Below are 23,880 nucleotides of genomic sequence, written 5' to 3' on the forward strand. Positions count from 1 at the left end.
TCTCCACTCCTGCACAGTGTTGGCAGGGATGTACACATAGGTGTGTTGCTCTGTCACACACACACACACATGGGCACACACACACACACACACACACACATACACATGGGCACACACACACACACACACTGTGTAGTGTAATTTACAAGACTGGAAAGTCTGCATGAAGGCTTCTCACTGACCAATGTGGCATACACAGGTCTTTGATGAATGTTAAAAGTTACACTTTGGAGAGTAAGAGAATTTGCCTGGTGTTCCTCAATAATCCAAACATATGAATATTATTTTAGTTTTCATTACAGGGACGGAAAGACAAAATACTTGTGTTGTTTGTACTTCTCTGTCGAAACAAAATTACGTAGAATTAAATAATGTATTCCCTTTCTTATCCTTCCTCTGCATCTTTCTCATGCTCCCTCTATCCTCCTTTTCCCTCTTGCCATCTTCCTGTGTCTTCCTGCACATCACTCCCTTTCTCTGTCCTCTCCTTATCCTTCCTCCTCTGTCCTCATCTTCCTATCCACTCCTCTCGTTGTTTTTCAAACTCTTCCTCCCATCTTCTCTGATCGCCCTCTCAGGGCGCTAATAGCATGTTCCAGGTGTTCCTCACGGGGAACAACTCGGACCACTTCACCATTTCCCCCACGTCAGTGCAGGGGAGGGCAGACATCCGGGTCCGTGTGGCCGTGCCTCTGGACTACGAGACCATAAGGAGCTACAGCTTCTCTGTAAGTCCCCATCGCTGCCGTATCTCTCAGAAGAAAATGCAAGCGCAAATACAAATGAGGACTCAAATCCTAATTCAAGAACCCTGTTTAAACACTTCAGACAAAATTTGTATTAATATGGACTCATGCAAAGTTTTATTCATGGGCCTGTCAACAAAGTGAAATATGATGAAATATGCAATTCTTTGACATAACCCTCACAGATCTTTCTTCACATAAATTTGTCCTGTGGAGGTCGCCAGCCAGGCCAAATTTCAGATTTACATATTGACTTATTTTTGAGGTATGGGGTCCCTGAAGTTGTTGTTCTAGTACATATTATACCTTCTGACGTCTTTAAAGTCTACCTTGAAAGACACTGATACTGACTGTATCATGTCAGTAACTGACTGTATCATGATCCATATACTGCCTGGGTGTCAAATTACTGCTCTTTTTCTCCATCCCCAGTTGTATGCTAATGAGTCGCTGTCAGAACACGTCGGATTTGCTCGTGTTAATATTGACCTCATCAATGAAAATGACAACAGGCCCATCTTCAGCAAGACGCTATATAACATCAGCCTGCCCGAGAACACACCGTATGGTACCTCACTGGTGCAGATCATGGTGAGTCCTATAAGGTCTTACTATACTGACACACAAAGTACATATACTAGGATAGGTGCTGCACTGTCAGCACTTACAGTTGCATTTACAACCACAGAGCACTCTGCATATACTGTCCTGCACACACACAGACACAAACACACACAGTCTAAACCCTTAACACACTCACACGCACACAGTGCTCTCACATATACAGTGCCTTTGTACACTAACACGCTATCACTCCTAGCATTTCCACATACACTTGAAACACAGACCACATTCATATACATACATTATATTACTATATACACACTCACGTATGTACTAAAATCGGAAGGCATTCACATACACTCCTAATTAACAAACATCACAGTCTTAAAACATGTAGGTACAGCCTAAACTCTTAACACATATAGACTACACTCTCATGTACTCACATGCACTCCGTGGTCTTCCTGACTTGCTGCCAACTCTACATTAGCCATACATGCTAAGGCAGCATGGTTCTCTAAATTAATGGCCATGGGTCCTTGTAGGAATTTTTTGAAATGTTGCCTCTTCCTTCATTTACCTTTAAGGTTTCCAGTAGAATGAACTGCCTAGGAATTCAAATCTTGCTCAGGTCATTCTCAATGTCCTCGGATCTCAGGAAACTGGCGACAGGCTGCCCATGATTGCCAACACTGAGCTCAATGCTCTTTAGAAGCATACAGCATAACGGCATGCCTCATGGTCTCTCTGATGGGTTAGGCCTTGCAAGTCAAAGCCTGGGGACCTGCAGCCAGGCAGATGATAAGATGATACCATTATGACGAATGCTTTGGATCCTTTTCTGCTTCTCATAACCAGCACTAGCCTAAAATGGAGAAGCACTGTTTCCGTTCAACGTCTCTTCACAGCACTCCTCTTTCCTGCCATCAGAGCCAAGAAATCGGGACAGTGAGAGGCGTCAGATTTTTTTATGAAGATAGTGGACTATTTCCTAATTCAAAAAGAGAGAAAAGTAATTTAGCCAGAATATTTAGCTGAAATATATTGCTTTCTAGCATTGAAAAATGAACATTTACTGTGTTTATGGTAAGGTGCCAGTAAAAAGTTTGTCTGCTGTATAGGCTCCTCTACCATCAAATGGTGAGGCTAGCATTTTCATCATTCTGGAAACACAAAATGGAAAGAGGCTGAGCAGGTTTTTTTATTTCTGTGGTAATGCATAGTGTCAGTGAAACATTGTGGTAAAGCAGACCACCAGCAAGAGAACAATGAGAAAAGAGAAATAAAATGAACTTGTAAACAAAGTTCATGTGATGGTGGTGGGGCTCTCTCTGAAGCTCCTTTTTTCTCTACCTCTTTACTTATTTTTTCAATCTCTCTCTTGCTCGCTCTCTCCCTCTCTCTCTCTCTCTCTCTCTCTCTCTCTCTCTCCCCTCTTTCTCTCATCGTGTTCCAGTTAAGATTGTGTGTATCAGCATATCGAACAGAGGTTTTGGCGCTGCTCTTCTGAGATCTCTGCCAGCAATGCTCTATGCTCTGGTGATGTAGGAGAGCAAGCGAGTGAGCAAACCAAAGCCTAGCAGCAAATATCTCACATCAAACACTGATACTCTTCTCTCTTTCTGTGTGTGTTCGCACGTGTGTGTGTGTGTGTGTGTGTGTGTGTGTCTGTGTCTGTGTGTGTGTGCAAGTGTACACACACAAGCATGTATGTCTGTTCGTGTGTGAGAGGGAGTGAGAGTACTGTCAGGGTGTCTGCAGAGAGATTCAGAGTCCAATTATCACACAAATAGAACTGTCCAGTGGGCACTCAAAACCCTGCAACTTGGAGTGTCAGAGGCCAAGAACTGTGGGTGTGTGTGTTGTGTGTGGAGCTGTTTTGCTTCTTACACTTTTTGGTTTGGACATGCAGAGGTTATTGGTATCACACTGGTTATAAAGTCATTTGCCTCTTGTGCAGTGTGTGTTTGTGGGTGTGTGTGTATGCGCATGCATTTTGTTTGTATGGTATGCATTAGTAAACGGTGGTGGTCAGGGTGTGGTTCGGTTAGGTGAGTCATAACATTCTACCACAATTGTACCATTTCCAAAAACCCTGCACCACCACCCCCCCAAACCAGAAACCACCCTTTACCTAGGCAACAGCTGTTATCCTCTGCGTACCCTTATTCTGTGACAGGGCCCGTCTTACGACACAAACAGATGTTTACATAATTCATTACGGCCGCATCCATAAATACAAGTTATGGTGTTGATGTCTTTATAGCTCTGTGAGGGAGGGGGTGATGCGGTCTCAGACAGTTTAGACAGACAGTGGCAGCAGTGTCAGTGTGACCCTGACTGAAATGGTCTATTTGTGCTTGCTCAAGGTCACTGTGCGGTCAGTGTTAAGGATCGTTTGTACTGTCTAATGGAGATGTATTCCATACACTCTGCACTGCAGTGATTATATTTGTGTGTGTGCATGTGCGTGTGTTTGTGTGTGTGTGCATGTGTGTGTGTGTGTGTGTGTGTGTGTGTGTACGTGTGTGTGTGTGTGTGTGTGTGTGTGTGTATGTGTGTGTGTGTGTGTGTGTGTGTGTGTGTGTGCGTGTATCAGCAAATGTGTGTCTGCCTGCTGGTGAGATACATCAAAGAAACTATTACTATCATAGGAACATTTCATTTTAAATGAAAATGTATGCTGTACTGATCTGCGCTACTGTAAAACAGATTATACGTTTCTGCATTGTATGTATTTTGAGCGATTGTAACCCAAGGTGCATCTAGCAATCTGTTGGTAATTCCCGCTTTCTGCTGCATTGACTTCACTTTGCACCACATTCTCATGACAGTTTTAAAGATTTCATTGAAGGCAACAACTTGAATGAGTGAACAATTTTATTGTACTTTTTTTTTCACAAAATGACCAAAATTGACAAAATAGCAGCATGTTTATTGGTTCCCATGCATAGAGTTTAGTAGGCCACTTGAATATAAATGAACATATTTAGTTTTAGTTATAGTTCTCTTTCTGGATAATTTTGTTTGAACATTGCCCTCTTTCAGTGTTCTTTGAAAAACACTTTATTTGTTGTGGTGACCTGAATTGGGATTTTGTTCATGCTGTGTTCTGCCAATGTCCTGAATTTGGGGGTGATTCTAATTTAATATTATTGATAAAATATCAATATTTTTAATAAACACAAATGGTCATTGTAAAGCTTGTATGTATTTGTATGGGTTATTATGTTATAGTGTTGAAAATATTGGGTGTAATTTAAGTATATATTCCCCATTCTTTATTGAATGAAGTTTAACCTTGAACGTTACAGGGACTTCTAAGTGAAACAGTTCTGGTGGGCATTTTTCTTCAGAAACAGATGCATGTCCACACTACACCTTAGTTTCTTGACAAACTGCTTTGCCTTGCTCAACACCCTTGCTCTGGGCCGATGTTGCCAGAATGCTTAAAACATTAGTGGCAAGTAAGCAAGGCTCAGAAGACGCTCTGCATTCCATATGAGCAGAAACCTATTGCAAGCAGAGAGGTAACTTTGTGGAATAAATGGCAATTTTTCCTCTAATGTCATCAGCCTGGCAGCTCATAGTTTTCTCCAGTGCATGAGATCACCAGCAACACAATAATTCAAAAGTCTCCAGTTTTGTGTTTTTCCTCATGACCCCAGTGTCCCATTCACTAAAAGCAATTACCTCCGCATGTACAGGATTCTCACAAGCTCTGCTGAAGTTGTACTCATTTTTGTCTGGTCTATGACAAGTTGCAATTCAGAACACACTGCATTGTGATAAGTGGAAAGGAACATAAGCAGCTATGTTATTAATCATTTACAAGGTAGAAGATATTGATAAGCAAATTTAGTCATGGAATAAGACATATCAATAACTATTAATCGCTTCATTTGTTGTCCTATCCTCATAAAATTTACATTTTTGGGAACAACTTCTATTGTTGCTGGAAAAAAGCCAGATTTTTACTTTGAAATTAACAGATATTTTGATGGTAAAATATGTTGTACTCTGGATATAAAAGACTAGAACAAATCAGGTCATTTTGCAAGAGGGTCACCCAGGGGCTAAACCAGATGACCATTATTCATGGTTTGATCATCCTTCTCCCTGTGTGTGTTTGTGTTTGTGTGCATGTGTGCACTTGTATGTGATTGGAGAACCAGTGTAAAAAGACAGCTCCCCCTCAGGAACCCAGCACAACCACATGCATAGACATACACGCACATTCACACACAGACACACACACACATTCATTCCAGCTTTAATATTTATCAGCTGCCGCATTACTTATCATTATAAATATTTATTGTGATTTATTCTCAGTCCAAGCCGTCTCTCTCGCTCGTACCCTGGAGAGTGTCGGACTCCCAGCAGCTCCTCATATCTGCAAAATTGCTCTTTGTTTTTTTTCCCCCCTCTTTTCCTCCCTCTGTTTCATGGGGTTAAGGGTTGTTTGCATTCTTTCATTTCTTATTTATTACCTCCAATCGCATTTTGAGTTTCTCTTTTTCCCTTTATACATTACGTCGGTAATGGATTTTTAGTATCAAGTGCCCACGTGTGGTTGTGCGTGTGTGTGTGTGTGTGTGTGTGTGTGTGTGTGTGTGTGTGTGTGTGTGTGTGTGCACGTTTGTAAATATTCATCCAGTCAGCCCATTTTCGCAAGACAAACACCCTGTTGTTGTGTGTGCCGTCTGTGCGCAGTGCCTACACACCATGTCCTCAGCCACTGTGGAATCCTGCACTTCCTACAGCCATAGGCAGCAGCAGTACAGCTGGCTGTCAGGGACTGGAGTATCACTCTCAGCGCATTAATAGAGATATTAGCATTATTAATGGTTTGTGCCCAGTGCAGAGTGTCTTATTGCATGTTTTATTGTCCCTGTGCATTTTTTTTTCCTAGGCAGAGGGAGAGTGATGAATGCCTCTTTATGTGGGTTATAAATTACAAGCGTGAGCATGTTGTACCAGTGCTCTGCATGGGAGTTTATGGGGGTAATAGTCACATCAGTAATTATAATTCATTATTGTAATAAAGAGGGTGAATCCCCACTTCTTCATCTGAAAGTGCTTCTCTCACTAGACATTAATAACAATAGTATTGTGCATGTCCTGCAACAGTAGAGTGGAACAATGAGGACGAGCGTGTGTGTGTGTGTGTGTGTGTGTGTGTGTGTGTGTGTGTGTGTGTGTGTGGGGAGAACCAGAGAAGGGATGAGAGACTGTTCAGAGTCTTGACAGGAGGAACACACTCACGCACACACACACACGCACACACACACTGTCCCTCACTTACACACACGTACTTTCCCTCATCCATTTTCCCTCTTCCTTTTTTCTTTAATTGTGTTTGGAGGAAGAGAGGGAGACACAGAGCAGGAGGGAAGAAGAAGACAGCTGCTGGTGATGGACTGCCTACAAAGTGCTCCCCTAAGCTATGTGCAGTCCTCAGTGTCAAAGCAGTTGACATCCAGTTCTCTGTCTCCTTCTCTATACATCTAAACACACAATCCTCTCTCCCTCACTCCTTCCCTGTAAATGTAAATGGCAGGCTATGAAGTACATGGGCAGCTAGAGGGACAGATTGTCCTTCTACCATTATTCAACTTTACTAAGTTTTTCATTTTATTAACTTCATGAATTTCCCTAATTTTTGAGGACTGGGATGTAAAAGTTGCTCAGAATTCATTTGATTTGTGCTAATTTCTAATAACGAATGGATTATTGATTGATTGATTGATTCTGGGAGTGCATCCCTAGCCTCACCCCTTCCATCTCTCTGGAGCACACAATACTTTCTCAAGGGGCTGTTATCCTCCTGTGTCAGTCATGGGTTCCTGAGTCTTCAGTGTGAATATGCCCCATTTTTGCTTCTCAGTCTCTCCTCTTTCTCGGTCACTTTTGTATTTTGGTTGTGTTGTCACAAGGTGTCAGCTAGAACATTTTGGTTTGTTTCATATTTAGGTTCATCTGTTTTTGCTTGTTTTTGGCTCTTTCAGAATTTTTGGTCTGAGGCTGATATGCACTACATCTAAAAGGATATTTGGCGGTGGGTGGGGGCAGGAAATCTCAAACCATGCATCTCAAATCACAGTGAAATCAGTAATACCTTCTTATTACTTACTTTAACTTTGTTGTCACATTTGAAGTATTCGGTTTACCTGAAGCTATATGTGAATACTTGGGATTCTCCATGGTAGCTGTGAACACCCTGAAGTAAAAGACTTTCCACTATCACTCTTTCCACTGATATTGAAAAAAAAACAAGAGCTTCATGCCCTCAGGATATAAACAGCAAGCAGGGAAGGACATTATTGTATAACCATATGCATCATTATTTAGTGAATGGTTACAGTAGCCATTGACAGCTGTTGCATTTGCGAGGGGGAGCTGTCCACTCACTGCGGTCCTGAAATCCTTCTCTCTTACTTCAGCCCACACACACACACACACACACACACACACACACGCGCACACACACACACACACGCGTTGTTGACTGGATGGAATGAAATAGCAGAAGGCCTCTCCAATTATGTCTACAGCCATTCCCCTGTCCCCCCACACACCTGGCGGTTATTAGGAGGGGAACATAAAGCTCTCATAAAAAGCCACTCATTCTCATCATTAAGCCAAAGTGTGGGCCGTAAAAACCCAGCAGTTGCCATCACCCGGGCAGACAGTCTGTCCCCTTTCCTCTGGTTCTCGTCACAGAGGTTCAAGTCAAAACTCAAACTCCACCTCAAACAGCTTTTTTTCCCCTTGCGAGTCACAAATTACATATTTTTATTTTTGCTGAAGCTCTTTGACTGCATTAAAAACCTTGAATGTTTAAATCCATTAGAGATAGGTGGACTTTGGAAAGACAGCTTTTCAAATACGCTTTTATATGTTTTATTAATGCTAAAGATGTGTGCTACAGCTAGGCATTGTAATTGGGTCAGGTGACTTTGTGCATTCAGTGAAAGGCTCACTCCTTTGAGCGCACTGTCACCTGAAATTAATGGAGTGTAATAATTGATCCAGCTATGTAATTTTAGAGCTCAGATGGAACAAGAATCAGAAGCATTTCTGGCTCTCTGGGACCGCGGTTGCATGCATTTTGCGATTTCAAAGTGTTTTTTTTTTTCCAACTCATTTGTTGCTTGTAATATATTCGTGACTTTGGAAGCCGAAAACATTAATTTCTCACTTTGATGAAATTCACTTTGTGTACTGCCAAGAAATCCTCTTCTCACAGACTTTGCACAGTGTTGTAAATTCCCACAATTTTCAAGATTTCACACGATCTAAGGCCTCCATAAGAAATTTGGCATTTGTAATGATAGTTTAAAAGGAGGCTTAGATGCTAAATGAAGATGAGCTCTCTTTCTCCTCTCAGTTTGATCTTCCTCTGTGTGTTCCTCTGTTTCATCTTTTTTCTTATCATACCGAGTTTGTCCACTCTAATATTGATTTTTAGGCGGGTATAAATGTTGCAGTATGTGTGTCACTTATGGAGAGAGATGGAAGGAAAGACAGAGAGGGAGAGGAAAGAGAGAGATAGAGGGGGAACGGGAGACAGGTATGTCAGTGATGCTGTCTCCCAGGCCTGTTGAGATCAACTGCCTTCCTCTCCCTCACTCTCTCTCTTTCTCTTGGGTAGCATGGTGTTGATGAAAGTGGGATGTTTCAGGTCAGTGCAAGTAATGGCAATGAACTGGCTGACAGTGTCAGTATGGTGAGGTCTTGAAAAGATCTGAAGAAATGCCTTTGCTACACACACATGCGCACACAAACACACATGCATCCACAAATACACCCACATATGTGCACATAATCACACATACACCCACAAACGCGTACATACTTAAACGCTTACACACACATACACGTGCACACACTCACACGCTTGCACTCACAGATTTGTGCAATCCCGCAGAAATTCTTGAGCTCTCACAAATGTACAGCACAGACATTCTCAAATACAGTGTGTCCTTTTCTACTGTATTCCAGACATAGTAATGAACACTTTCCCAATAATAATTTCTCCCAAAGAGCGAAAGAGGGAGAGAGAGAAAGACAGAAAGAGCGAGCAAATGAGACATGACTTTACAGGGATCTGTGCAGTGGACAGAGAGAGAGAAACACTCCAATGAGCTGTCAAGACATGCCTTTCCTGTCCGCAGCTTTGTTCAGTAAGAGGCAGGGAGGGTGGCTGGGAGCACAGCTTCAAAGGGCAGAGCTGGAAAGGAGAGGATCAGATCTCACAGCTAGCTCTGCTGTGTCTTCATCACCAGCAGTGTGTTCTCACCGCTGTGCTGTGTGTTCTATATGTAATGTGGTCTTGGAAAGAAAGAGGGAAGGGTTTCACAGGTGGACACCTGGAAAGAGAACACATGCTAAAGTATGATATGTGGACAAAATTGTGTACGGCATTGTGAGACGTGTGGAGCTGAGTGTGCTTGGTGTGTTTAGATGTATGGAATTGCAGAGTGCCTGTATGGTATTTCAGTGTGTGTGTGTGTGTGTGGAGGTAGGTTTTTCTCAGTGTGTTTAGATGTATGGTATTGCGGGGTGCGTATGTGTGTGTGGAGGTAATTTTGCTCAGTGTGTTCAGATGTATGGCATTGCGGGGGGTGTGTGTGTGTGTTTATACTGGGGGTCGTGTCTGGTTGACAGGGTGCCTGACAGGCAGTAATTGGTTTCCTTTTCCGTGGCTCTTTTCTGAGGAGATCCAGCGGAAAGCAATTTTGGGAACCCGTCAATTCAAATTCCAGGTCGCTTAAGATATAAAAGCTGAGAAAGTGTGGCCCCCTCTGTCATGGCAGAGACGGCTGGGCTGATGTCTGTCGGCTGCTCTTCCTCATCAGTGGGTAAGCGCACTCAAACGCGTGCCAAATTGGATGCAAAGCCATCTGAAACAAACAGCCCATAGACTACCATTCACACATTTTACTTTCAATTATCTCTGGGCCGTTTATATGGTTTTTGGGTGTTTTTTTGGTGACAGCACAGGCCATTACTGAATGTGAGAGAGAGAGAGAGAGAATGGGTGGGTGGGTGTATGCATGTGGGTTCATGAAAAAAACCCAAACAGCGACAAAAGAAACACTTGCACCTTTTTTTGTGGATATGCATCTCAGTCTGCCTAAGTCATCATAAAGTCATATGTTTATATCATTCTGAGATTTTTTTTTTACATTTACATTACAACTTCCTCTTTTTATTACTTTTTTAATAAACTGCAACAGTCTTCCATGGATGCGTTTTGGCATGCATACCATATTTAGCATGTTACTTACAATGAGTGGGAACCCTTTTTTAATTACAAAGACAAAACACTTGGATGTAATTAGAAACCATGCTCAGTCATATGTTACATACTGAAGAAGGCCTACATGCCAAAACTCATTCATGTGAGACTTATTCCATTGTAATAAAATAAAAAAAAACAGAAATAGATAGCATATAGTAACTGGTAATTGTGTACAATTTCATTTAGTTCCCTGGCAAAAAAATGTTTATCCTTATTGTGGTTGTTGTTGGGGTTTTTTTGAGTGTATAGAGCTGACCCTCTTTGTAGGCCTTCTTTACTGACATCAGATTTGGGTGGTAAATCTCCAAATTTATGAGATGACAATTCCTTGTCCTGGCAGGTGGCAGTCTAGCTAATTTTAATCCCAAAGCTCTGTGAATTTGCCATAAAGCCAGTGCAGACTGGGTTGCCTATAGACGGCTCAGAGAACCAGGCTAAATTCAAGACATGCTACATAGTCATCCGTACTGTTGTCATTACACCTGACAAAGGTTTGTGTGTGCCCGTTTTTTGGATTTCCATCCACACTTACTGACAGAATGGTAGGAGGTCATTGAAGACCACAGTGAGTGAAATCCATGATCATTGCAGCTTTGCTTTTATCACCTAATGGAGTGCAGCATCCATATCATTCAGCTGAGCTCCTGGGGTTCTTTAAACAGGAGGGCAGCGAACCCTCAGCTGTTTTCTCAACAATTAGAACTTGCTACTTTTCTCATAGTATGTCCCCTCCCTGAACTGACCGAGCTCAGTCTCTGAGGTCTCAAAGGGGTCTGTGAGGCCACACTGAGCTGTGTGGCTGCTACCCATGCACTTCATCTCACCCGCACATCTCATCCTCCATCTGCTTGCCTTCCTCTGCAGTTAAAAGTCTGTGGCAAGCTCTTGGCAAAGTGACTGTGTGGGCTGCCAAGGCAATAGCTGGTTAAGGAGGTTGAGTGAGAGATGGAGACGGAGAAAGAGAGAGGGGGATGAGAGAGAGAGAGAGAGAGAGAGAAAGAGAGATGGCTATCAGCTCTTTCTCACGTTCTGGGGAATGTCAGGCAGGTAAGGGACAGCTGCAGAGGCAGTATTAACACTCCACAAGGGCTCAGCCCCTGTCATTGCAGTGCTGCCCGTCACACTAACACCCTCGCCACTATCATCGCAGCACTTATGGGTCTGTCAGTCACACAGAGAGGGATCGGGACAGATATAAAGACAGAGACGGAGAGATGAAAGCTTCAGCTATATGGCCATTTTGGATCATTCTTCAGCAGTATGGCCATGTTGGCTCTCTTTGTATAATTATTCATTCTCGATTCATTTTTGAAAATATATCTTGTTACATTATTTCACGTATATTCCATTATTTTTATGTAGGTCTGTGTTCTGTATTTTACTGGTTATATTTGCAGTTGTACCTTAAATGAACAAACCTTCAATGCTTTGGCAAAATTGTTTTGGTTCGTCTGAATAATAAAGCACCATTTAGAAATGGTGAGAAATGGAGAAGAAGAGGTAGAATTTTGTATTTTAGCCACAACTTTGTTGGTCCAACCTCAATCATTACAGTTCTATCAAGGCCATTAGAACTCAGGTATGAACCAAAGTGATTTGACTGACAGTACACTTAATGTAAGAGTGAGAAAGAGCTAAAATAAGGGAAAAAGAAAAAAAATATGTAGAGAGAGAGAGAGAGCGAGTGAGGAATGGAGGCAGGGTGAGAACATAGATTGGGTAAGAGCTGAAAGATAGAGGGAGAAGGATTGTGAAGGAGAGGAAGAACAGAGGTGCTGCAGCATGTCATTGAGAACTAGAGTCAGAGAGGGAAACAGATGAAGGCTCACAGATTGCTATGAGGTGTTGACAGGAGTTCCAAACACTTTTATTTATTTATATGTTTATGTAGGTATTTTCTTGTGGGTTTACTGCTGGATTTTTATAGCATATACCTGTCTAAGCAAAACACATCCCTGTAAACGAGTTCCACCTTTCATTTCCCGGAAATTTCACTGAGAAAGGTCACTACTTACTGCATGGCAGCGGCACACAAACTGGGGGTAGGATCTTTTTCTGCGCCTTATGAAACCTTTTTTTTTTTTCCTCTCTCCTGTCTGTGCGGTATCAGTAATCATAGAAAGCAAGCTGCAGCCGCAAAACATGGGCCAGGATACAGGTGTAGAAAATGGGCTTGTACTGCAGCACCTACAGTATCAGTCCAATTGCATGTCAGCGCCAACCTTGAAAACATTCGTGCGCGCGCACACACACACACACACACACACGTAAACATTCTTACATCAGTATACACTCACATATATTCCCCCCGCATACACACACTGTACCCACTTGCACGCACTTGCACACACTCTGAAATCAATATGTGCACACACAGACTGCCCAACATACACACCCGCAATATATTCACACTCTGTTCATACACACCCACACACTTGCACAAATAAACACACCTACAAACACACTGTAACATCATCAAAATGTCTCACGAGGCGATCGGCACAATGACATTGCCCTCGAAGCAGACTGCTGACCCAGTCAACTGAAACACTATTAAAGCCGCTTCACAAGGCATGATCCATCAATACTGTTTCAGCGCTGAGCAGCATGCGCCACCGGCACAGACCGCAGTGTTTGTGTGTGTGCGTGAGCACGCGCGCGTGTGTGTGTGCGTGTGTGTGTGTAAGAGACACTGAGAGTGAGTGAATGGCAGACTCAATTCCTCTCTTGGGTAACATGTGATATGAGTAGGTCGTATTGTGATTAAATACAGACACAGACACTATTGAGAGAGGCAGCAGTGTGGAGCTGTTGTTATAAGGTTGTGCTTAAATCTCATGTTTGACACTGTGGCACCACAGAGTAAGCTACTTAACCTGAATTGCTAGAGTAAATACCCGGCTGTGAGCGGTTTGCCCTGAACTGGCTTCCACTGCACACACAGTAATGAAAAGCCTCATAATTAGAGTTATTACTGGAGATTCTTCAGGATGTGCAATAATTTGAAAGACAAACACCAACTGTCCACAACAAATTCACAATGGCAACATGAAACTTGCAGTATGTGAAGCGGAAGAGTAATCAAAGGTCAATTAAAAATGAACAAGGGTAAAATTGAACAAGGAGCTTTTTTTTTATTTTAGGGCTTTTTTGTCTATGCATTGGAACACCCTCGTGAGGAAATTAAACAGTGAGAAATAAACGCTAAGTGAAGGTCCGTTCATGCAGATGACATGCACAGTAGTGCAATTTAATCTGGGAAAAGTGGAACCTTTTATTCTGCTGCAGCAGAGACGTTAGAATAACTTTAAACCAGCAGAGAGGGGTGTGGGCTGAGACAGCGTGCGCGTCGGCCTGTCTGTCCGTTTGTTGCTGTGGGGACCGAGTGACCACACTCAGCCCAGGCCAGCTGGTGTTTCACTCGTCCCTCCGTCACTGCGTGTCCCCACCTCGCTCACCGACACTTCCTCTGTTAATGGAGCAGAGAAAACCTCCACCAGAGGAGAGGGGAGGTGTGCTGCTGACTGGGACCACACAGAAAGACACATTCACACACATACGCGCACGCACACACACAGACACACACACACACACACACACACACACACACACACACGCACACACGCACACGTGTACAGACACACATACAGGCATTCACACAAATAAAAGCAGGCACACACAAGCACAGACTCACACACAGGCACACACACATGTAAACACAAACATTTATGTTGTGTGCACACTCACAAACACAAGCGCACTCATACACACACACACACACACACACACACACACACACACACACACACACAATATCACTAAATCCTTCTGCCACATACTAATGCTCCCCTTTTGCAGACCTGTTAACATTATATGCACAAACAAGGCATTTCATCGACTGTATGGTGATTGCACTCTATTTTCTCTCTCTTCTTTCTGCAGGCAACAGATAATGATTTTGGCTCTTTTGGAACTGTGCGATACTACTTCAGTGATGATCCTGACCAGTAAGAATCCCGGAGAGCACTATGCCTTAATCATTGGACATGGTTAATGTCCAATTGAACATATAGCACATGGTTTGTCACATATTTCAGTTTTGTCATATATTCAGGGCACTTCGTACAAGTGTCCTCCAGAAATAATGCTCCTACTCAGTCAGAATGGTTTGTTATTCACATGCACCTGACTGTTGATAAAGTCACTTGCAGTGCTTCTACAAATTATCTTTAAAAATTGCAGCAAACATTCCCTATGCAAGGGTAAATAAAGCCTTATATTGATAATGAAACCCACCCCCCCCAACCCCACCCCCCCCCTATTCTCCCCCAGGTTCTTGCTGGACGCAGAGACAGGATGGGTGACCCTGAGGGAGGCGCTGGACTTCGAGCTGATGCGGCGATACACCCTGACCATCCTGGCCCGGGACGGGGGAGGCGAGGAGACCACAGGGCGCCTAAGGGTCAACGTGCTGGATGTGAACGACAACACACCCATCTTCCAGAAGGAGTCATACATGGGCTGGCTGAGAGAGAACGAGCAGGCCGTTCAGCAGGTGGCCCGGATCAGGGTGAGACCCTCTTCCTTTCATTCCTTTTTCTTCACTCTCTTCCTCCACTGATACTACTTCCATGCATGATTATTTGTCTGTGTGTATGTGTGTGTGTGTGTGTGTGTGTGTGTGTGTTACCCCTGTCTAGCTCTAAGTCACTCTTCAAAGGTTAAAAGTAAGTGTGAGTGATGGTAATTAATGTCTCAGCATTTCCTGTTGATGGCCGTGCTGAGAGAAAGGCAATCATGGCTGCCTGGTCGCAGGGACGTTTTACAGTGTTTTATTTGCGTTTTGTGTGCCGGGCTGAATGGTTGGCTTGCTGCATTTGATTAGACAGAGGTAACCTTAAGCACTGCGGTGATTAATATGATAGGAGTGAGGAATGGGAAAGGCTGGAGCAGGAAGCGTGGTGTCAGCGATTTACACCCGGGCGGAGTGTGGAGCGGAGGGAGAGAGGGATGGAGGGAAGAAGGAAAGGAGGGAGCAGCGAAGGAAGGAGGGCGGGGAGATCTGTCTTGATCTATGGCTCTTTTCCATCCACCTCTCTGTTTCCCCCTGCACCTCCCCCTCTCACTCCCTTCCTCCTTTCTAACAGGTTAGAAAAGCCCAGGATGCAGAGGGTTTGATTAAACATCTGCTAAGGAGGGTTTCTGTGATTTACAGAGAGAGACAGAGGGTGGGTAGGGAAATGAGAGAAGACTCACTCTTTCCCTATATTTTTTACTCTCTTTTCCTGCCTCCTTCTCACTGTTACTTTCTCACTTAGTCTGTCAGATGTGATTAAATTCAGACTACATTTTTTCCTTTGCTGCTCTGTCAGTCCTGTAATCTATGGCATTTTCCCTCTGCTGTTTCCTGCTAGCAATGATTTGTTTTGATTACCGTAATTCAATAACAGTGTAGCTATAGCAAGTTCCATATGATATGGGAAAAGATTGACTCAAAATCACAATGACAAGTTTAATATTATCCTTCTCATCATCATCATCACCATCATCATCATTATATGTCCCATGTGGTTTGTGGCTAATCTTTTATCTTTTTACTTTTATCTCCTCTACCCTTCCTTCTACTCCTCTCTGATCTCTCTTTTTCTCTCTCCTTCTCTTCCTCTTCTTCTTCCTCTTTTCTTTCTCCACCCTTTTCTTCTCCCTCTCTCTCTCCCTCTCTCTCTCTGTTTTTCTCACTCTTTCTCTCTCAGGCCACAGATGAAGACTCACCACCTAACAACGTACTAACATACACCATCACCTCTGCCTCTCTTTTTTCTTCGTACTTCAGTATCACCATGGTGGAGGGATATGCAGGTAGGTCTGACAATATGCTAAGCAGTATATCCATAGAAGTAGCATTAATAAGTGGGCTGACTTGAAGCTAATATTCAGTATGCGTTAAAACAAAAACTCCATTTAAATGGGATGAAAACAGGGTCGTATTGTTGTATTTCAAATACAGTCATATATCTTATTTTACGTTTGAACATGACAGCAAAGGTCAAATCCATCTGTTCTGGATCTCATATTAATGCAAATCAAATTACACATCTAGTAGCTTTACACCTAAGACTGTAATGGTTTTATCAATACCCTACTACAGTACGAAATCAATAGGTGTAATACAATGCTCATTATACACAGCATTCACAGATTAAAGTTGGTAGTGTTGCAATCTGCTATACTGATACAGGCAGAATCATTGCACTGCAAACCGTTAGAATGAGACCTGCTCTGCTCCTTCACTCTGCCTCTGTCCCCATCTGCACCACTCATCCCCCCCTCTGTCACCCCCCTACCTGCATTCTCCTTCCCCTGTCTCCCCCTTCCTCTCACTTCCTGTCTTCCTGTGTTGCTTCCTCCCTCTCTCGCTGCCTCTATCCCTTCCTGCCTCCCTCTCTATATCTCTTTGCCCCCTCCCTCCCCCTCCCCCCTCCCAATAACTCAACCTTCCCCATCTTCCTTTCTCCCTCTCTCCCTCTCTCTCTCTCTCTCTCTCTCTCTCGCCCCACAGTGATCAGTGTGAACAGTCCTATGGATTACGAAGCAGTTCCAGGTGGAATGATCTATCTGACAGTGATGGCCAAAGACGGAGGGACCCCACCTCTCAACAGCACCGTCCCTGTCACCATCGAGCTATTCGTCAGTATAACACTTTCGTCTTCTCATCCTGCAACCCCTGTCCTTTTCACTCTTTTTCCATCCCACCGTTACTGGCTTTTCTTTCTTTTCCACATTTCTTCGATCTCTCTTGCAAGGCTTCAAGAACTCATGCTTAACTGTTACTTTTTTTTGTTTGTCTATTTAAATGTATTAATTCATAGTGTATATGTTTATTTCTTCTCTTTTCAAGTATTTTTCTCACACACACATCCACATCCACACACACACACACACACACACACACACACACACACACACACAGCCACACGTCCAAACACGCAGACACCTGAATGCACAATGTTCTGCCTAGTAAAAGACTGCGCGTGTGTGTTTGCATATGAATGCATGAGCCTGTGCCGGTTTGCGCTCAGAGACTCACCCAGCCTCTTTAATTCCGGCTGGCCTCCAGAGCTCCTTTCTGTCTCCCGCTGTGTCGGATTGTTTACCCCTGCACCCAGCATATTTGCTGTGACATTTCTCTTTCTCATGATTACTCTTATTATGAGCGATATTTCCTGCTTTGCGGGGAAGCGGCGGGGGGATCAGGCACACAGCTTACGGCGGTGCGCGAGGGAGTCCCGCGGGGCGGGGGGATGCAGAGAGGCAGAGACTGCCTGCGGAGGCCGAGATGCAGGGCGTCTCAGAGAGCAGTCAGCCCAGCGCTCTCACAATAGGGCTGTCTCTCAACTCTCTGTGAACTTTCACTGAGTAAAATTATCAGTGCATCAGTAAAGTAATAGTAGTAACAGTCACAGAGGCAGTTATTGTACTGTTGTAGTAAAAGTCCTGGGTGATTCACAGAAGCTGATCTCTGTGTGGAGTGTTAAATGCCCTCTCCATACCCTGGACAGGAGCAGCAGTCCATCACAGCGCCATAACCACCCAATCTTTTTATCCCGAGACCCAAGCAGAGAAGCAACAGGTTTTATTCTTAAAGTTTTCGGCCTGCCTCGGTGGAACAGGACCCTCCACCATTCCTGGTCAGGATGGTCACGGTTATAGTGAGGTTGCAGCTGATAATGCAGCACACCGTTTCTCTCCCTTCCAGGATGAAAATGACAACCCCCCTACTTTCAGCCAGCCATCCTACATTATCAAAATACCAGAGGACATTGGTGCAGGTGGGTGCAGTCCCAGAGTCTTTGTGTGAAGAAAATCTCTTTTGTTACGGTTTTTGGTCAATAAATACCATTATTATTTCTGCCTGTGTGTGGGCATTATTTTAACAGGGTGTAGTTATGTGTGTAATCTAAGTGTATGTTAATTGCATGTCTACTGCTGGTGATAAAATTCATTTCCGCCATTAGATCTCTGGGCTATTCTGTCATGTTGAATGCTTTACTGTAATGCTGTGTGTAAATTGAATGTTAACACCTGCCAGAATGGTCGTTTTGCTTTAGAAAGCTCTCTGTAGAGTCGTTTCTGTAAAATCTGTAAAGATTTATACCTCTAGGATGGGTCTACAAATGCATGTAGCAGCAAGTAGGATTAATTTATAATGTATGTGCCATTTGCTTAGTGTGTGTCTGGTACATCCCTGTATGTTCACATCATTCCAGTTTCGTGTATATTCCCTTATCACAGGAACCGAAAATCAATTTCACATTCCAACCGGCAGCATGTTTAAAGATAAATTGTCATTAAACGGTGGTGGCCTTCGTTTCATGTTTTTGGGAGCGACCCGAGGGGGCCAGAGTAGAGCAGCCCTCCTTCTCTCACAGGTTGCTCGCTGCTGATCCATAGTGTAACAGAGGGGAGTTTTTTTAGACTCTATTAAATCTGCTTGACCCCATTATCTCGCTCATAACCTATTTCAATATTTTTACATATTCAATTATCTGCGGCCTATTCACGCAGTGTCATTTTTACCGGAGCACAATGCACAGGGTGTTTGCTTTACCTCACACTCCTCGCCCGTTGTTTTTTGTTTTTGTTGTTTTGTTTTTTTCTTATTATTATGATTTCTTTCTAAGAGAGATTGCGGTAAATTGAGTGTCCGAAATGAAATTGCCAGAGATATTATTCATTATTATGTATTTATTCAGCTGATGTTTTTATCCAAACAATAGATTTGTCTCCAATAGCAAGAGGAAATTAGATTTAGACTGTTGTGTGTGTCTGTCAAAGCCGGCAGGCTGCATAAAGTCCGTGTCACACATTATAACAACTTTTGAGAGAGATATTCAGAGAGCGGGCCCCCCCCCACCATCACTCAGAGCCCCCCATCCCCCTGTCCCCTTCACTTCACTGGTATTGACTCAGCCCTCAGGCATTGATTACCGCTTCCCTAAGCAGGGTCCATGTCACTGATGCTGATACTCCAAAATCAATAACCCTTTCAGATGCATGATGTTACTTAGTAGTTTTTGGTGCCAGGTGGAATTGAACAATCGCTGTATCTGCTTATAGAATTCACTCGCTCTGTCTCTCTGCTTTTTTCTGTTCCACTGTGCTTTACTGGCACGCTTGCAGTGATTTCCAAAGCAATTTGCATAAATCAGAACAAAGAGTAGTAGCCGTTACACAGTAATATAAAAAAGGAATGGTATAATTTAATACAACAGATAAAAGATGACAATAAAAAATTAGAGGGAGAACAAGAAAAATAGCAGTAAAAGTAAAGAGAAAGAAGAACTTTATAAATGAATGCACTGTGTACATCCCTCCGACTCAGGAGCAACAGTGCTGTATGTGAACGCTACTGATCGGGACGCATCACGGGAGTTTGGCCAGGCCTCCCTCATCTACTCCCTCGAAGGGTCCACGCAGTTCCGACTCAACACTCGCTCAGGTGGGAACACTGGGGCCAGGTCACCAGTGTGTGTGTGTGTGTGTGTGTGTGTGTGTCTGTGTGCTCTGTATTCTGATCACTCAGCGTGTATGTCTGTGTGTATACTGTGTTATGGTCTGTATATGTATATATATTGCACTCTGATCTGTGTGTGTGTTATAGCTTAATCAGTTTGCACATGTGTGTTTGCACTTCAGGAGAGATCACCACCACAGCTCTGCTTGATCGTGAGGCCAAGTCGGAGTATATCCTCATTGTACGAGCCGTAGATGGAGGGGTGGGGCCTCTACAGAAGACTGGCATTGCCACAGTAACTAGGACCACCTTCTTTTGTTGTCCACTTTCTGTGTGTGCTTGCTCTCCTCTTTCTAAGACTCACTGTCTTTGTCTGTGTTTCAATATGTCCAAGTATGTTTCAGTTTAGGTTATTATGTCTCTGTGTTGCAGTCTGTTAGTGTGTCTCAGTGGTTATCAGTGTATGCCAGTGTGTCTCACTATATCTGAGAGTGTTTCAGTGTGCCTCACTGTGTCTCCTTTTGTCTACACCACTACGAACCACACATGATGTCACATTCTCCTGTTTCCTTCATTAAAGAGCAATAGTTGAACTGGAATTTTCCACACAGGTGAACATCACTCTGCTGGACATCAATGACAATGCCCCTGTGTGGCGAGATGAGCCCTACAACGTCAACGTGGTTGAAATGAGCCCCATAGACACCGACGTGGTCACAGTGAGTCTCAGTGACCCTCTCACACTGACCTCCATCCCCTGTCTCCATCTCTCATACACAATCACACACTGATCTCTGTCTCTGTTACTCAGCTGATATAATACATGTTATATATGCTTTCTCTTGGGGGGAAAGCAAGAAATGACAAACCAAGTCAAATCACAGACACCTCTAGAAATGTATGCAAATGATAAAGTCATTTGCATTTGTCCATTAAATAAAGCGTTTTCTGTACAACAAAGATTAAAGCGATTATCTGGCATTGTGCTTGTCACACACATTTTCTCCAATCAATACAACAATTTTCACGCAATCTGTATTCAAAGAGTGCTACCCGCAAACCTTCTAAAAAGCTTTAAAATGGAAAATTACAACTTGGGCTGTTTAGATTCAGAGTTAATAAAACACATGGAAGGTGAAAATGGACAGACTCTCAGCTTTTGTGTCTAATTAAAAAAAAAGTGTGTATTGTCAGCTGTCCTGAGGTGTCCTACCACTGTCCTGTCAGTCCTGTCCTCCACGATGACCTGAGTCTACTGTCCTGAAACAACAGCCGACAGACAGACAGAAAAACAAACTGGCAGACAGACAGTAAACAAGTAAATCTATTGATATCTCAAGCTACCTTATTGCCACAGAAGTGTCTCTCCACAGTGCGCTGTTGCTAATTAAGCCCCTGATTGTCCATTAATTAACGAAGCGCCGGTGAGTGTAATTAATGGGGTCCAACTGGTAATTAAAACGTAGCCCTCAGCCAAATGCATAACTAATTACCCCACTGAAAACTGAAAGAGAGGTGCGACTTTGAGAGGGAAAGAGAGATGGACAGAACGGTGAAACAGACAGGGAGAAAGAAGAGTGGTGGGGGCTCTGACTTACTCTCTCCCTTCATCCCTCTCTATCTCTCACTTTTTCTCCCTCCCACGTCTCTGAGTTAGCTCAATTAAGAATCAGCTAATTACGGCAAATTACAGATATCTGTTGCACACCAACACTTTACACATTATCCACCCGTAGTGCTGAGGCTGTCCTGACATGGTCCTGGAGGTGGAAGTGCCGGTGACCCCATAGTCGTGAGTCAGCTACCTGAAGCAACTCTGCTGCTCCGGGGTAATGCGGTGTGCTCTCTGTTGTCTGACTGGCTTCATGGTGACACATGGCCTCCAGAGAGTACCTGCCAAGTGTAATATGTTCTCTCTGCCCTGAGCTGGACACCTCTGGGCTGGATAAAGACTTTACTAAAACCCAGACAGTTCCTCATCACTCCTAAACAACGCACAACTCCAAAAAATTACCAGATGTATCCATCTCGCCAAAGTGTCCTGTTTTGTTTGACAATACTGATAAAACAGTAATGGTAAAACCATTTTCTTCTTCCGTTAAACATAGCTTTCAAATCTGAACTCTGACAGTCAGTGTACCACATATGTGCAATTTTTAGATCTCAGATACAGATTACTATGGTAAATTGAACATGTCTCAGCAAAGGAAGTAACGATATCATAATAGACAGTTCCACGTGAAGCTTTCCTTGTGAACATTCTCTCTGTGTCTTTCAGCATTTCTCTAATCAGTAAGATGCAGACGTACCTCCTCTTTCTCTAAATAATTAAATACCTGAAAAACCTTTCTTCCTCTAATGACCAATTAACCTGTTTTCAACATTTCTTTGTCAGCACTGAGAATATTTAATGAGCTCTTTTAAAAACATGCAGCGTTCTGTGCTGCTCTCCAGCTCAATTCATAAGTCACTCACCATGCAGTTCAGCCCAGAGAAAAGAAGGTCAATACTTTCCCTGTCGTCACACTTATTCTTTCAATTTTAGAACAGTTCTGTGGGTAACTAGTTTGTAATACCCAGTCTATACCGCTAGGGGAAATATTTCTCCAGCCCGATTTCCTTGACAGATGATAGAAAAATACATCCCAAGCATTCTCATGCATTTCTTCCTGATGTCCACCTACCCACACCACAATGTTGCCATTTCTTTCTTCACCTCCTCTCCCACACTTCCTTTTCTCTCCTCTCCTTCTCTTTCCATTCCTATGCCCTTTCTCTTAACTTCCTCTGTCCTCTTCCTTTTTGCCCTCTTCCTTTCACCCCCCTTTCCCTTTGTCCTCCTCTCATCCCTCTGTGTACTTACCCACCGCTGTTTCCTCTTTCCCTCTTGTCTCCTCTTCTCTCTCTTACTCTTTCCTACTCTCCCCCTTTTCCTCCTCACTTATTGTCTCATCCCCCTCTCTGCCCCTGTCTAGGTTCTTGCAGTAGACCCAGATTATGGTGAGAATGGTACAGTGGTGTATAGCATCAGCCCAGCGAATCCCTTCTACAATATAAACAGCAGCACAGGGAAGATCCGCACCAGCGGGGCGGTCCTGGACAGAGAGAGCACCAGTCCCAAAGACGCCCTGCTTATGAGGACCATCATAGTGTCCGCCACGGACCGTGAGTCCGGCCTCACACCCCTGTGGTCATTCTGCTGACTGTCTGAATATCTGTCTGTCCATCTGTCTGACTTCCAGTCTCTTCCTCTTTCCTGATATCTGTCTGTCTGGTTCTATCCATATGTGTTTGTCTCTCTGTCTGTTTTTGACTTCTAGCTTTGATTATATATGGAATCTGTCATGTGCCAAATTTAGTTATTTTAGGTTGTGTGTGTTCTATGTCATTTTTTACGTGCAATGCTGCAAATAAAACTGATTTGACTTACTACAAATTTGACATCAGTCAAAAGGTCTCTTTGCTCCTCTGGCACCCCCATTAGGTGGAAGACCACCACTGCGCTCCTCGGTCAGCACCACAGTGTATGTAAACCTGCTGGACCTCAATGACAACGACCCCGCCTTCCTCAACCTTCCATTCGTTGCTGAGGTCCCAGAGGGTCTTCCCATTGGCTCCTCTGTATTTAGGGTTAGCAGCTGATTGGTCATTTTTTGGGGGGTGGGGGTGTATCTAAATGCAGTCTGAGAGAAAATATGACAGTTTATGAGAGCACGTTTCTTTCATGATTTGAAAGAGTATTAATT

The 23,880-nt window shown here is 43.5% G+C and overlaps 1 protein-coding gene across 1 annotated transcript in view; it reads left to right on the forward strand.

The window, feature by feature from the left end:
• cdh23 (cadherin-related 23) overlaps nucleotides 1-23,880 on the forward strand; it is a 178,099-nt gene that overhangs the window by 95,573 nt on the left and 58,646 nt on the right. The window contains exons 12-23 of the mRNA XM_036546518.1: nucleotides 579-728; nucleotides 1,179-1,337; nucleotides 14,563-14,627; nucleotides 14,953-15,190; nucleotides 16,374-16,479; nucleotides 17,180-17,307; nucleotides 18,377-18,449; nucleotides 20,003-20,119; nucleotides 20,317-20,429; nucleotides 20,746-20,853; nucleotides 23,110-23,299; nucleotides 23,619-23,764. Of these exons, the coding sequence (XP_036402411.1) occupies nucleotides 579-728; nucleotides 1,179-1,337; nucleotides 14,563-14,627; nucleotides 14,953-15,190; nucleotides 16,374-16,479; nucleotides 17,180-17,307; nucleotides 18,377-18,449; nucleotides 20,003-20,119; nucleotides 20,317-20,429; nucleotides 20,746-20,853; nucleotides 23,110-23,299; nucleotides 23,619-23,764 (1,593 nt within the window). The remainder of the gene's footprint in view (nucleotides 1-578; nucleotides 729-1,178; nucleotides 1,338-14,562; nucleotides 14,628-14,952; nucleotides 15,191-16,373; nucleotides 16,480-17,179; nucleotides 17,308-18,376; nucleotides 18,450-20,002; nucleotides 20,120-20,316; nucleotides 20,430-20,745; nucleotides 20,854-23,109; nucleotides 23,300-23,618; nucleotides 23,765-23,880) is intronic.

The sequence above is a fragment of the Megalops cyprinoides genome, chromosome 15 (assembly GCF_013368585.1).
Source record: "Megalops cyprinoides isolate fMegCyp1 chromosome 15, fMegCyp1.pri, whole genome shotgun sequence".
Taxonomy (NCBI): domain Eukaryota; kingdom Metazoa; phylum Chordata; class Actinopteri; order Elopiformes; family Megalopidae; genus Megalops; species Megalops cyprinoides.